The sequence below is a fragment of the Aythya fuligula genome, chromosome 1 (genome assembly GCF_009819795.1).
Source record: "Aythya fuligula isolate bAytFul2 chromosome 1, bAytFul2.pri, whole genome shotgun sequence".
Lineage (NCBI taxonomy): Eukaryota > Metazoa > Chordata > Aves > Anseriformes > Anatidae > Aythya > Aythya fuligula.
Window position 1 is genome coordinate 128742655 of NC_045559.1, and position 13418 is coordinate 128756072.

The 13418-nt window shown below is 43.7% G+C and overlaps 1 protein-coding gene across 4 annotated transcripts in view; it reads left to right on the forward strand.

Moving 5' to 3' along the window:
- The first annotated feature begins 2380 nt into the window (after positions 1–2380).
- The window catches only part of GPM6B (glycoprotein M6B), a 108125-nt gene continuing 97087 nt past the window's right edge, over positions 2381–13418 (forward strand). The window contains exons 1-2 of one of the 4 annotated variants that reach the window (XM_032192145.1): positions 2381–2522; positions 10801–10894. In XM_032192145.1, coding sequence (XP_032048036.1) covers positions 10876–10894 — 19 coding nt within the window. In that variant the 5' untranslated portion in view covers positions 2381–2522; positions 10801–10875. Of the gene's footprint in view, positions 2523–10800; positions 10895–13418 lie in introns of those variants that run through there. The other 3 variants (XM_032192155.1, XM_032192200.1, XM_032192192.1) reach the window with 3 other exon arrangements.

Here is a 13418-nt window from a genome sequence, read left to right on the forward strand (position 1 = left end):
TGCATGTTGTTACCCGAGCTGTGGAAAAGATTTCATGCACCCAGCATAGACAACGAATAACCTTCATCAACACAGAATTGGAGCCTTCATCTTCTCTTTTATGGACTAAACTTGCCACAGCACAAGCACACTGCTATTATCCCTCAATGCCAGGATTGCCTGGATCACCCTGGCTTTCCACATCATTTATAGCAGCCTTTTGCACAGCTACCAGCCGTAGCACCTGAGGAGTCCTTTAGCCACTGAGGCTTGCTGAAAAGCTGTGTAAACTAGCCTGACTTTCCTCTCTGTTATGTACTAGATAAGAGAGTAAGGGCAGGGAGCACGATCCATGCCTTTCCCTGACAACGCGACTAGGAAAGAATTCATAGTTGAGAAAGAATTCGTGCCTTCCTGACCTCATGGAGTACTGCAGCTTCCTTTCACCCAAGGAAAAGCCCTGTGCTCACCTCTTTGCTCATCAGAGACTCAGTTTGGTATCTCTGTGACTGGAAATCCTCATTGACTGCGGAGCCATTGCCAATATTTGGACAGCTGCTCTCTGCTGTGCTCTCTGGAGAGAAAAATGACCAATGTTTCTGGGGATGATGGAAAGCTCATCAAGGGCAGTGAGTGTCTCGCATTAGTGCATCTCACAGGAATGCTCCCCCTGTGTTTTGGTGCAAGCCCATAAACCCAGCCCAGATGGTGATGGCCCTGTTGGTCAGCTTCCCTTGAGCAGCTCTGCCCTCAAGTTTCCACAAACTTACTCAGAGACGTAAACACAGCCAGAATCAGGGACATATTTTTCAACTGCTCCTCTTAATATCAACTAAGTAGTGCACAGCCAGAGCTTCATAGAATGTAAGCTTAACTACTGAATTTATTAAATAAAAAAAAAAATTAAAAAAAAAAAAAAAGCCCCCACCAGCACACAGTGAAAGCACACCAAGGTGCTCTTACCTTTTGCCTTCAGCTCTCACTGTATTTCAGTGCCACTCTGCTTAAGGGTGACGTGCTATTTCCATAATTAATCTCGTTTTTCAAAGATGTGTAGCTCATCTACTTCAGTTCCCAGGGGGACTGGAAGCAACTTGCAGTGATCAGCTTTGCTATGACTTTTTCCTGTCTTTATAAAATGGGTTACTCAATCAACCCTCTTGTTGCCTCTTGGAGAAGCAGCACTTACTCCCTGCCCCCACACCACTCACAAGGTGTTGGGCCCATCGTTCTAAGGGAATAACACAGATCTTTCTTAATCAATGCAAAAGCCTCAAATGATTTTGCCCTGAGAGGGTGGGATTTTGCTTTTGGTGGAAATGAAGGCACAGCTTTGACAATGCAACTTTAGATGAGAGCGCAGGCACACTGCTTCAGGAGCAGGGGTCTACAGCTGCAACATGCAAACTGATTTCTCCAGAAAGAAGCATTCACACTTTTGCCATCCCGTTGCCTTCCGTCTTTTATTAATGTGTGTTAGGAAGCAATCTGTCTCATTTAGAGAGGAATAATAGGGTTGCGTACTTTAATGGATCATTTTGTTAATAATCATGGGAGAAGATGAAATATAGCCATGCAGTGCACGTAAATAACAGAAAAGGAGGCTACTGTTATCATGGCAAAGGCAAGGGAAATGTGTGCCAAGTGCCCAATTAATGTAAATCAGCACAGGCTGGTTGATATTAGTCCCCATTTATTCTGGCTGAAGAGCTGGCCTTTGCATCCTAAGCAAGCAAATTGCTGCTAATGGTGGGAGCCCAACTGAGAAAATCAATGCAGCTTTTCTGACTTTTCTGCTCTCTTCCACCCGTCTCAGCTGTGACTGTGAAGACTTCTGCGTGACACAACTATTTCTGTCTCCAGTGCATCTCAGTGTGGCTTCACAGGTGAGCAGAGAAGCTGCCCCTATACTTCCAAAACCTCCTCGCTGGCTCTGTGGGGCTCCCTTCCCCTGTTTTTTTCCCCAGGGCTAGAGTTCATTTCTCCTAATGTTTGGAGAAACATTACAACAAGTCCCTGCGTGCAGCCTTGTGGCTGGAACACGGTGCAAGCAGCTTGCATCCCAATGCTGTAGGACCTCATTCCGGGCTGGGAAGAGGCTGCAAAAAGTACGAAGCTGCGGACATCAGGGGAATTGGGTTGTGTCGGACACCCGAACCGCAAAACTCCTGAGCAGCAACCCGGCCGGGGAGAGGAACTAAAGTGAGCCCCCCTCAGCCTCGGGGGTCGCAACCGGGGCCCCCAGCCCCTCTCGGGAGACCGCTGCCGTGCCGGGTGGGCGCGGGGCGGCGCTGCTCCGCTCTGCCGTGCCCCGGGCCGTGCCGTGCGGGGCCGTGCCGGGCCCCCCGGGCGGCGCAGGCAGGCGGGGACATCCCCGCCCCTCTCCCCGCCCGAGGCGAGCGGAGCCCGGCACTGGGCGAGCTGCGGCCGCTGCCCTCCGCAGCGCATCCCGCACAGCCCGGCTCGGCACGGCACGGCACGGCCCCTGCCCTGCGCCCCCATCCCATCCCCGCCGCGCCCCGCAAGGAGAGAGCCAGCCATGGGTAAGCGGGGAGGTGCTGGTTTGGGGGGAGGTGAGCCAAACCCGAGAAGGGGCGTTTATGGGGAGGGAAAGAGCCCCCCGAGTCCTCCGCGCCCCACTCCTGCTCTGCGCGCATCCTGCACGGGGGCGCCTCCAGCCGCGCAGTTCGGGGGAGCCAGGGGTTTCTGCTCCCATCCCCACTGGCTTTTGGGGGACCTCCTCGGGTTAAGCAGTGCCGGGGGTGCAAGGAATGGGGGAATAAGCAGCGGATTTGGGCCCGCCCGGCAGCGCTGTACCGAGCGGCCGGTGTCCGTCCGTCGGTCCGTACGGGCACTCCGGTACTGGCACTGCTTCTGGTTTTAATGGAGAAAAGAAGGGAGAAGGAAAAAATATCCGTAATTTAATTACTCAGTCAAAGGAAGCTGCCAGAATTCCTTTGGTTGCCACTTGGTCAAATTAATTTGCATCGCCTAGCTCCGTAGTTTCTAAATGCTCATTAACTGGTTTGTTCCCTAGCTCACAGAAGATCAGGCTCCCATAGCACTGAAATCTTTTCACTGAGCTTTTCTTAACTTTCCAGTGCCCCTCTAAGTACATGCTAGAGCCTGGGTCCTGCTGCCTCTTCAACTCTGAGCGCTGGAGTAAAGAGAGCAGCTGAATTGTCTGTGCCAGAAAGCTTGGGCTCTGCCTACCTGATCTGCTACTCACTTTCTGGATTGTTTTTACTACATACACTTTTGAAATTGATGTTAAATGAAACTGTAAAGTTGACTGCCTCTCCCATGTCTCAGTTTACTTCCCTTAACAGAACCTTTTACTTCACTGCCGCGGACTCATGTCAAATAGATCTTCTTTCTCCTCTTCCATCCCCGCTCCAGAAGTTTTCTGCTATCTTACTAAGAGAAGTGTATTTGTCAGATTATAGCATCTTATTCGGGGATGGTGTTGGCACAATCCGTTAGATGGTAATATGTATAAAGTTGTTCTCAAATCTTTGCTGCTAAGCTTGTGAAATGATCTTTCTGCAGTAAATTGCTAGGGATTTCACATCAAAAAGCTCTTTCAAGTCCTCATAGGTGATTCATCTTGAAGAAGCAAGTCTTTAGTGCTAAAGCCTTAGAAGAACACAAGTGTCGGTTTTGCAAGGTGTGGGTCTGTACATAATGTATGGTTTGTGTCCCTATAGAATGTACAGTCCTGTTGAGAAAAGAGGAGTGGAAAGAAGAAAACATTTCTTGAATGTTTTACTGGTAATAATGGCACAACCTCCCTGTGTCTGGCCTGCTTCTTGGCTTAGAAACGCTGTGGGACAGTCTGGCTGTGACCCGTCAGGAGAGGGGGCTTCATGCACAACCTTTAATGCTTTACAAAGAGCTCACAAAAAATAAGTCTTTGTCAGCTGGTGAAATAGTCCTTCGTGAATGCAACATGCTGTTTGTGCTAGCACATAAACACCATTGCCTTGCTGTGGTGCAGGCTGCTCCAGCTGTCTGACCAGGATTTGTTGGGAGCTTCAGTGCTGTATCAAGCTTGCTGATCCTATTGCAAGGATGTGTTTGGCTGTTTCTAATTAGGACCATTCGAATTGTCCTTACTCATGCAAAACTTTTGTGTAAGACTGGCCCACTGAGACTGATCTATTTTTTTATTTTTTCCTTTTTGGAGCTGCTGAGAGCCCACTGCTGCAATTGACTGCATTGGGCTTTTGGCTCACTCAGCACTTCTGAAAGTCAGGCCCATTGTATTTATTTACGGGTTACATCGGCTCTAGGGTTGTCCTTAATAACCACCTTAATAACCCCTCCGTGCACAAAGAACCACCCATTAGCATCTCTTACATCTCAGCACAGATTTTCTCAAATGCCAGGTCTCACCTTGGGAGGCGGGAATGTTTTACAAAATGAACAAAAAAAAAAAAAAAACGCAAAGTGATTTTGTTCTAAAAATCTAAAAAGCAGTGCACGAATGGCTGTGTGCAAAGTTTCATCACTTTTCTTCTTTGTGCTTCACCAAACTGTTGATTTCAAGTAAGAAGAGTGGTTGGAGCAGAGTGGGTACATACGCTGTGTTTAGTTGTTTTTGTTTTTCCAAGTTGCTGAAGCAAACACTGTGTGTGAACGGGGGGTGAAACAGTGCCCATCTTCATATGGGTGTGCGCAGGTGTTGTGAGCAACCACTGCCCTGCAGCGCCCACTGACCTCAGGAGGTTTAGATATTCCCCTGGCCAGGGTTTCTCCTTATAAACAGCTGGGGGCAAATCCTGAAAGAAAACCAGCCCTCTTTTTTTCTGTTCAGCTGTATGCTTTGTCCAGGCAGGAGCTGAAATCTTTTGTGAATCACAGTAATAGTAAAATCCGATTAGTATCGGTCATTAAGGGTGGCTAGATTTCAATTGCAAAGTCTTGTCGTCCATATTCTATTAAATCTTGCACCTCTTAATTAGGAACAAGGTTAAATATATTTAAAAAAAAAAAAAAAAAGTTGTTATTAAGTTTATCTTCTCTTAAAACCTGTGAAGTTGCGTTTTTTTTTTTTTTTTTTTTTTTTTTTTTTTTTTTTTACTGCGGTCCTTTCCCTATCTCCGCAATGCTTGCTTAGGCTATTAACAAGTGCTTAAATTTGCCTTCTTGCTGTAATCTCTGTTGTCTGAGAAGGAGGAGGAGGAGAAAATGTTGTGCATTTCAGATATTTCCCAGTATCCTAAAAAATCTGTGGTTTCACCATGCTTACAGGTTCTCTCTCTTCCTAAGTGCGTGGTCTAGTAATATAGGAAATCTGCTGTCCCTGTGTGAATTATATGTCTGATAGATCTGGAAATGTTATGTTTTGGAAAAGCACACTGGGTTATAGATTTTTACCCACTGGAGAGCTGAACTGTGGAAGTGCTTTGATTATCTGTCATCTTCAGTATATTTCTATAATTTCTTAAACCGGTTGAAACCTGTACGTCACTTCCAGTGCTTTAAGTACTTTAAACATTTAATTAATTTTCTCAAGCAAGGTATCTTTTCTCAAGGTTGCTTCTGTGTGTCATTTTGCCATCATTTGATGAAGCATCATTTTCTACACGGTATTTGTTCAACAGCCTTTGTTTTTCAAGATTATTGCTATCTAAAGTCCTTGCTATCTCACAAAAAAAAAAAAAAATGAAGAAAGAGCAATGTATGCAGTGAAATTTCACTGGGGGAGACCTCCTCCAAGAACGTCTTAAATAGTTTGTAGAAACCATGGCATGTTTAACTATCATGTTTAATTCATCACGCAGTTATTCCTGCTGAAATTTCCAGGTTTCTCTTATGGTTCCTCCACTTTTGCATACTGCTGGATGTGCTGTTAACCCTGTCTAAATGCAAATGCACCTGGTGCCCATGACTGTATCTGTCTCATCTTAAAGGCTGTATGGGTATAGGAGTGATGGAAATCAAAACAGGTGAGTTTGGGTTTGAGCTGTGGTAAGCAAACCTAAGGAAAGAGTGTAATCTCCAGGTGGCAGCAAGGACATAAAAGATGTTGTGTTAAATGAATGGGTCACAGCTGAACCTGTTGGTCTCTGTACAGATGCAGAAACCTGTGTAGAGAACATTACTGTGTAAATACCCAACATGGGTAAAGGACAAAACAAGGGCAATGGAGTGTTAAGGTGGCCTTATCCAGTTTATACTCAATGGAGCATGTAACCTGGAGGAAGGTGACTCCAAGTGGCAGTGCCAGCGATGGATCCAAGCCTCATGGACCTCTCCATGCTTTTCTTCTGCAGTTAGGTGTGAGCATCTGGGCCTAGCTGTACCCTTTGCAATTCCCTGCTACCCATCCCCTATGAGCACAGTAAAGAGCAGTGGGGTACAAGGAAAGGTTCAGCATAACAGGTAGCACTGTATGCAATATTTAGTCCTCACTGTTCTGCTGCTTTCTATTGCTGCTCTGCTTTGGTGCTTTGGCAGTCTCCTTCTCCACAATTACTTGTCTCTTGGGTTTTAGGCTCAAAAGCTTGCATATGGAGCCTTGGCTTGGGAAACACTTGCAAGCAATGAAAAGAACTATGACAATTCAAGATCTTTTGTTCTCCATGTTTTTCGAGCTCTTTGATTAACAGCAACTTCAAAATGTGAATGGAGCTTATGTTTCATTAATAGAAAGATGTGCCTGACAGAGCCATCGAGTGATGCAAAACGGTACTTTGCTGTGTGCCGTTTGTGTGTGTGTTTGCTTTATGCTTTGATATCTGAACACGTGTGATGCTTGGAAACTTTAACCTAGAGGAATACATAAAGAAAACAACTTTCCAGGAGTGTGTTTGTACTTCGTGTTTGTTTTTTCTTTTTGCCTGGAGTGGAAAAATTTTGGAAAGGACTGTGATTCACAGGCAGTGAGAACATGGGTCATGAAAACTGAACTTACTGAAGACACAAACTTATTTGGAGTATCCAGTTTAAGACACAACACTCATAACTTTGTGTTTTTTATTAAGAGCACAGAAATCATTGCATGTTGCAGCCTCAAAATCTGTCTTCATACATGTTCCTTTGGTGCCAGTGAAAACAAGAGTTTTGCCCAGGTTGAAGCCATACACATAAGTGGAGAGTAGGATTGCACTGATGGCAAATGGGGCAATCTTACTCTTGTACTGTAAGTGACTTAGGAAGGCGAGCAGCTAGCTTGCCTTTCGGATGCCGGTTTGTGAACTGGTGGTTAGGGAGGACACCTGGTGTTAAGAATACAGCTGGCCTAGAGTCTATGGAGATCTGTGAAACAGAGTAAGTGATGGGATTCCAGCCAGAGGAGGATTATGTTTTGAGTAGTGTGCTGTTTTTCTTAATATTGGAAACATATATTTGAGCTTATCAGTGTTTCTGCTGGGCTGGAGCTGCGGAGCATGTTGCTGATGGCTAACCGGGGAAGAATCTGCCTTCCTCCCTCTTCCAAGCTAACTTGGGCTCTCCAATAGCTGTTTCTCACTCTACCTTGTAATCTGCATTTTTGTCAGCTTGCGCGCTAGGAAATTCTTTGAGACGTCTAATCCTGTGATACATGGAGCGTGCACAAGCAAAACTGTGGGCAGGCATCAGCATTGCTTGTGCGTGATCTGTGCCCTGCGAGGCTGCCAAGGGTGGGAGTGGTGGTGTGGAAACTTGGTTTCTCTGTGAGAGAGAGGTTTCGCACTGAGATTTTAAACTCTCCGGGTTTATATGAGTTTTGCTTTATGGTGCAACACAAGTATTTTACAACCAAAGAGCTATAAAACGTTTTTAAAAAATAAATAAATAAGTTGACTTTGGTCAACTCAAGATGTCTTCTTAAAGCTGCTTAAATACTAAATTCTAGGAACCTCACTAGGGGTTTGCTGCAAGGAAGTCCCAAATACATCATGCCTGCAAATGCCGTGCAAGTCTGAATTAGTGCAGAGGTCTGGCTGGATCTTCAATACTTTATATCAAGTTTTTTTTTTTTTGTTTAAGGAAAAACTTTTCAAAGGTTTAAAATGATTGTTGTTTGTGTATAGTCTTATGCTTTTGCTGCCAGAACTGTGTTGACATAAATGTCATGTGCTTCCCCAAACAAAAGTGTAAAAAACGTTGTTGTATTTGCTAGGAACACAGCTGAAAATAAGTTTGCCACATGGAACTTCCCTTGTGGGAAATCAAATGATTTTCTTGAGCTGCTTAGGCATGCGTTACAAAAAATAAAAAAAATTAGTCAGGAGTAAAGAGAACTGACTAGTGGGAGTATGTGAAGCTGAGAACTCCTGATGCAGGCACAGGGATCTGCTCCAGCACATCTGTCAAGAGCCCACGATTTGCAAGGTGGCCCAAACAACAACACTTCCTACAACATCTGCTCCAGCTCTGTGATGAGGGCTGGTGTAAAAAAAAAAAAAAAAAAAAAAAAAAAAAAAAAACAGGACTCTTGAAATCTCTGAGATATTTGTCATACCTTGCCAGGGGAATATAACAGAGCCTGTTGCATAATCTGTTATTGCCTGCCCACCAGCCAATGAAGTTCCTGGGTCCTAAGCTGACAAATGTTCCATTAAAGCAGAGTTTGATGTAAGCAAGTATGAGAAGGCTTTGTGATACTGGACTGATTTGGCCAGTGCTAGTAATTATTTCCCTGATGTAGTGTATGCCTTCATAGATGCTTCTTCCATTCCAGACTGAAATTAAAGTGGCAATTTCTCATGCTCAGTAATTGTACAATGAAAGCCCCACATTTCAGATATTCCTTTAAGTTTCTAGGCACTAATGACTTGGCATGAAAAATAGCCAGGAAAGTAATTCTGCTTTTATAGCCTGTTATTATTAGTTCTCACTTAAAATTATTTTTAAAAAGTTTGAAAATACCCATTTTTCTTCTCAGCCTTGAGTTGCAAAAAGCATATAATAGATACTTAGTCTTTAATCACCTTCTCAAATTTTTCTATGAGATTTTCTGGTATTGTCTGCCACTTACACTTGCAAAGCCATGTGTGAGAAAGTGTGGTAATCTATGACATATTCAATTCCTCTCATTCCTTATTGGAAATCTGGGAGAGGAAGAAAAGAATCAGGAAGGAGAGGAGCCACTAGGAAATGCTAATATTTTAGAGTAGCCATGACAGACTGAAGGTAACTATTTGGAGAGTGGGTGGAAATGAAAGAAAATGCAAATGAGATAGCAGCTTTATCAAGACTGGAATGATTTGAGCTTGTAACAGTCAGATGTCACTAAAATGATTTTTTTTTTTTTTCCTTGTAAACATTTATCTTTGTATTTTCAGAGGTTTCCCATGACTGCTATCCTACAAAGTTCTACGTGTTTCCCCCATTACAGTCAGCTCCCCAGTGTGGCTTAGGTTCTTCGGATCATCCTCGCAGAGGGGAAATGTTGGATCTCATGGCCAAACCTTGTTCTGCTCTCCTTCGTATCTGCTCCCTGTGAGGTTTTGTGAGCAGGGGTATGTAGGTAAATAGGTAGTTCTCTGTCCCCATTATTCCTACTTTTTTTTTTTTTTTAATAAGTAGTCTTAAATTTTCTTTTTCTGAAGACCATTGGTTTTGTTCGCTTTCACTTCTGGCTCGTATTCATCCCTTAGTTGCTATGTGAGTGGGTATATCCCCTTGTGTAATTCTGTGGTTTTGTTTTCCTCACCATTTTTCCTTGTATAGTGGCAGGTTTTATCTTATCCATCTCCTCCTGCTTTTGGACAGTTTGGGGTTGACATTTGATCCTCTATTGAATGCACTCTTGGCCAAGAGCAAAGTAAGTGATGTACCCATCTTAGAGAAAGAGAACAGTGGGAAAGCTTGGAGAAACAGCTTTAAAATAAACAGAAAGTGGGGAGATGCCCTATTAAAGCAAAACAAAGTGAATTCCTGGAGGGAAGTTGAATTAGGTGATCTTTAAGGTCCCTTCCAATACAAACCATTGTATGATTCTGTGAAGACTTGGCCTTCTGTTATCACAGTAACTGGAGGGCATGGTACATGTAGAATATTAAGTGTTGTTGTCAAGGCTAATGGGGATGTCCCAGCTGCTGTTAAAGCATGGTGTATAAATGTGTTAATTACTGTATGTTTAATCTTTTCTGTTCTTGTAAGAATCTACAAAGAAAATGGATCAGGGAAGTACCAGTGTAGTTACAGTCACCACTATCTGTTTCTTCCCCTGACAAAATGCTTTTAGTTGATAAATCTTTTTTTCTTTTATCTTTTTTTTTTTTTTTTTTTTTCATCATGCTTTATTGGTTGCTCTCAGATTGCTATTTCTTGTTTGTAGAATCACCAAACTGATTAGTATGCTGGCCATAGGATGGCAATTGACTTTCTGAAGCTCGTCTGCCCCCTTAGAATAAATTCTGTTCAAATGGGTTGGAGAACTAGGAACATACTTTCTTCTTCAATGTCATTGTTACAGTTTAACCGAGGGATGAAAATGGAAATAAAACCTGAGTTTCTGTCAAAAAAAAAAAAAAAAAAAAAAAAAACCAAAAAAACAACCACCAGTTTTCTGGGAACATGGTATCTCTGGTTATTTTTCCTCTGGTGTGCTAAATAGGTCCTTGTGCAAAACTCCTGGGGAGGCTCCTATGTGGACTTCGTAAGATGATGCAGAAGAGGAGAAGTAGTTACCAGCCACACCATGAGTTCCTTCTTCTTTCTTGTGGTATAATACAGGTTTGTGGATTCAAAATATGCCATTATGCCTGCTTAAGTTCCCAAGCACTATAATCCTTCTTAAAATACTTGATCCTTAACCCTTCGTTTTTTTAGGGAAGAGGCTGATAAGATCAGTAAGAGGAAAACATGCCTTTTTCCTTTTGTCAGGAAAAGTGTGACTGCTGTGCCTGCTTTCCACATGGTCAGTAGCCTGTCATCTTCTGTGTCTGTGAAATATCCCTTATGTTATGGCACGTACCTTGTAAGTAAAGTGTTTTCTGTTGCCTTGCTCAGAAAATATGTCAAACTTTTCATTGCATATGCTTCTTTGCTCCAACACTTGTGCTTTGCATTTGCATCAGGTTATTAGATCTGTATGGAGAGTGATTTTTCTTTTCCTCACACAAATTTAAACACAGGAGAGAAACGATTACATTTATTTGCAATTTTGATAGTATTTTCTTGTGTCAGGCTAAATTACCGACATCAAAGAAGTATCCCAAAATGCAATCAATCCTGAACTGCTATGTGGTCACAAAGACATTCAGGATTTGGCTCATTGGCACTCCAATGACTTCTGTAGCCATGAATGGACTTGTGCTAGGAGCCTTCATCCTCTGCTGGCAGACATGGCTGGAGCTGTGATGCTCAAAGCCTTCAGGCTTGACAGCTGCTGTGTGCCTCCCTTTGTCCTGCAGGGGACAGCTGGGAGGAGCACCCTGCTGATGACAGCCTGCATCCCAGGGCACTCAGGACCTACCGTGCTGGTGCTTCCTGACAGGAGATACTGGCAATTAATTTCAAATCCTTCCCCTATGTCATCAGGGCTTTTAAGGAGCTTTTGCACTTATTATCTCCAAAACCGCCTTTCTTCCTTGACCATGACCTGCCAAGACAGCTGTGTTTCTCTTAAGCACTGGAGTTAATAATACAGAATACGAAGGTTGAGATGAGAGCAGGATTACAGCCCTCCTTAGCTGTGTACCCACTGCCAGCATCCCTGGGAGTGTGGGAGACCAGAGTGAGCAGGAGCTTTTGAGGCTGCTGAACAAAGCATAAGACACGTTGGGCGTCTTTGATCATTTACACAATGGTGTTTTTTTTGAGGATGCTGCTGCTATATATCCTTTCTGGGCTGACTGTTAAACAAGGCTAGCTTTTCCCTTACCTGATGTCTGCTTTTTGCCTATTATTACCCAGATGCAGTGGAAAGGGCATTTTTTTCAGTAACACTACGTAAAATGGTTTCCCCTTGTGTTGTGCACACTGCTGACATACGTTGCTTTTATAGTAAGCCCACCAGAGCAGGTGGCTTTGCATTTGAAGGCAATCACAACACCCCTATATCCAGTGGAGCAAAAGTTACTTGGTGTGGATGTCTGATAGTGCGCTGCCTGGGCTGCATAGCTTTTTCCTATCGTGGTTCATGCAATAACTGTGAACGTGCCTCTGTTCATGTGACCTTAACAGCCAATTTAACTCGATCTCTCATACATGAGCACACAGACTTTTTCATTTCCAGCTTTGTTGCATGTTTGGGATCTCAGTCTCCTGCTGTCTCTCTTTTCATGAAGCTGTGTATGGGCTTACCTGCAGCATATATGGTAGGAGTTTGCACTGCGAAATAACTTCCAAAACATGAACCTCAGCAGCCATTTCCCTAGGAGGCATGTGGATGAGGCAGTGCTGCAGTGCCAGAGAGCTTTACCACTGTCTTTTCTTTCCCTCATAGCTATGGTGACCCTCAATGTGAGACCAGGAATGTAAAAGCTGGAGATGATTTAAGGAAATGTGCAGCACTACGTACTAATTAATTCAAGTCATGATGCTCATAGGATCAGCACAGCAGCTTCCTGCCTCCCAAGCAGTTGTTGTGTTTCTGATGTGAACCCCTTTGGCTAATGCCAGGAAAGAACTGCATGTTAATTAAAATTAACCTGAACAGCTTTAGAAGAGCCTAGTTTGAATTAGGGCATGATTATTGACTCTGGCAGTATTTTCCTTTGCAAAGTCTTTTCCTTCCCTTCTGTGCCACCTCCCAAAGTGCTCAGTAGCATCCACTGGGGAGTGCCTGTTCAGGTGCTGGCTGAAACCACAGCTCTCTGTAGAGGCAGTAAGGGTTTGGCCAACACGTGCCACACACCATGGTGGGATGCTGTCTGAGATGAGGAGCCAGCTGCAGGCTTGCTCATGGTGACCGCTGTTTTACATAAGCCAAACTCCAGAAAACAAGGAGTGAAAAGGTAACATAGCTGTACTGAGCACTGTTCACCTTTTGGTCATCTGAAATATTTAGGTAACTAGGCTAAGACCACTTGGAGTTATCACATTAAAGTTCTTTGGGCTTTGAGGGCCTTGCTTTCTGTACATGTATGTAGCAGCTTCAGGAAAAAGCAGGAGACAGCTTGAATCTCAAACTGCAGCAGCTCTGAGTGTTCAGAGCCTCTTGATCATGGTTTTCTTTCATGTGACCTAGATGATGTGCCTATGTTTTCTTTATATGTAGATGACACCATTTAAAAACATATCTTCAAGCTCTCTTTGTGGGCTGGTAAACTGCAACCATGGGTTTTCATCAGAAAACTGCAGTAAAGCATTTTAAAAACATGTTTTGCAGAAGGTTGTCTTGTCACTAGGCCACAACTAGCAAGACATATCAAAGTCTGTCATGCTAAAGCTGTGCTGCATGTTTTCCAAGGCATTTTTCTGTCTGGTTCTACTGGAAGCTGCTGAAAAGTTTTTTCCCGTATTCTTCTCTGGGACAGTGCCTGGATGCCCTCATGGCC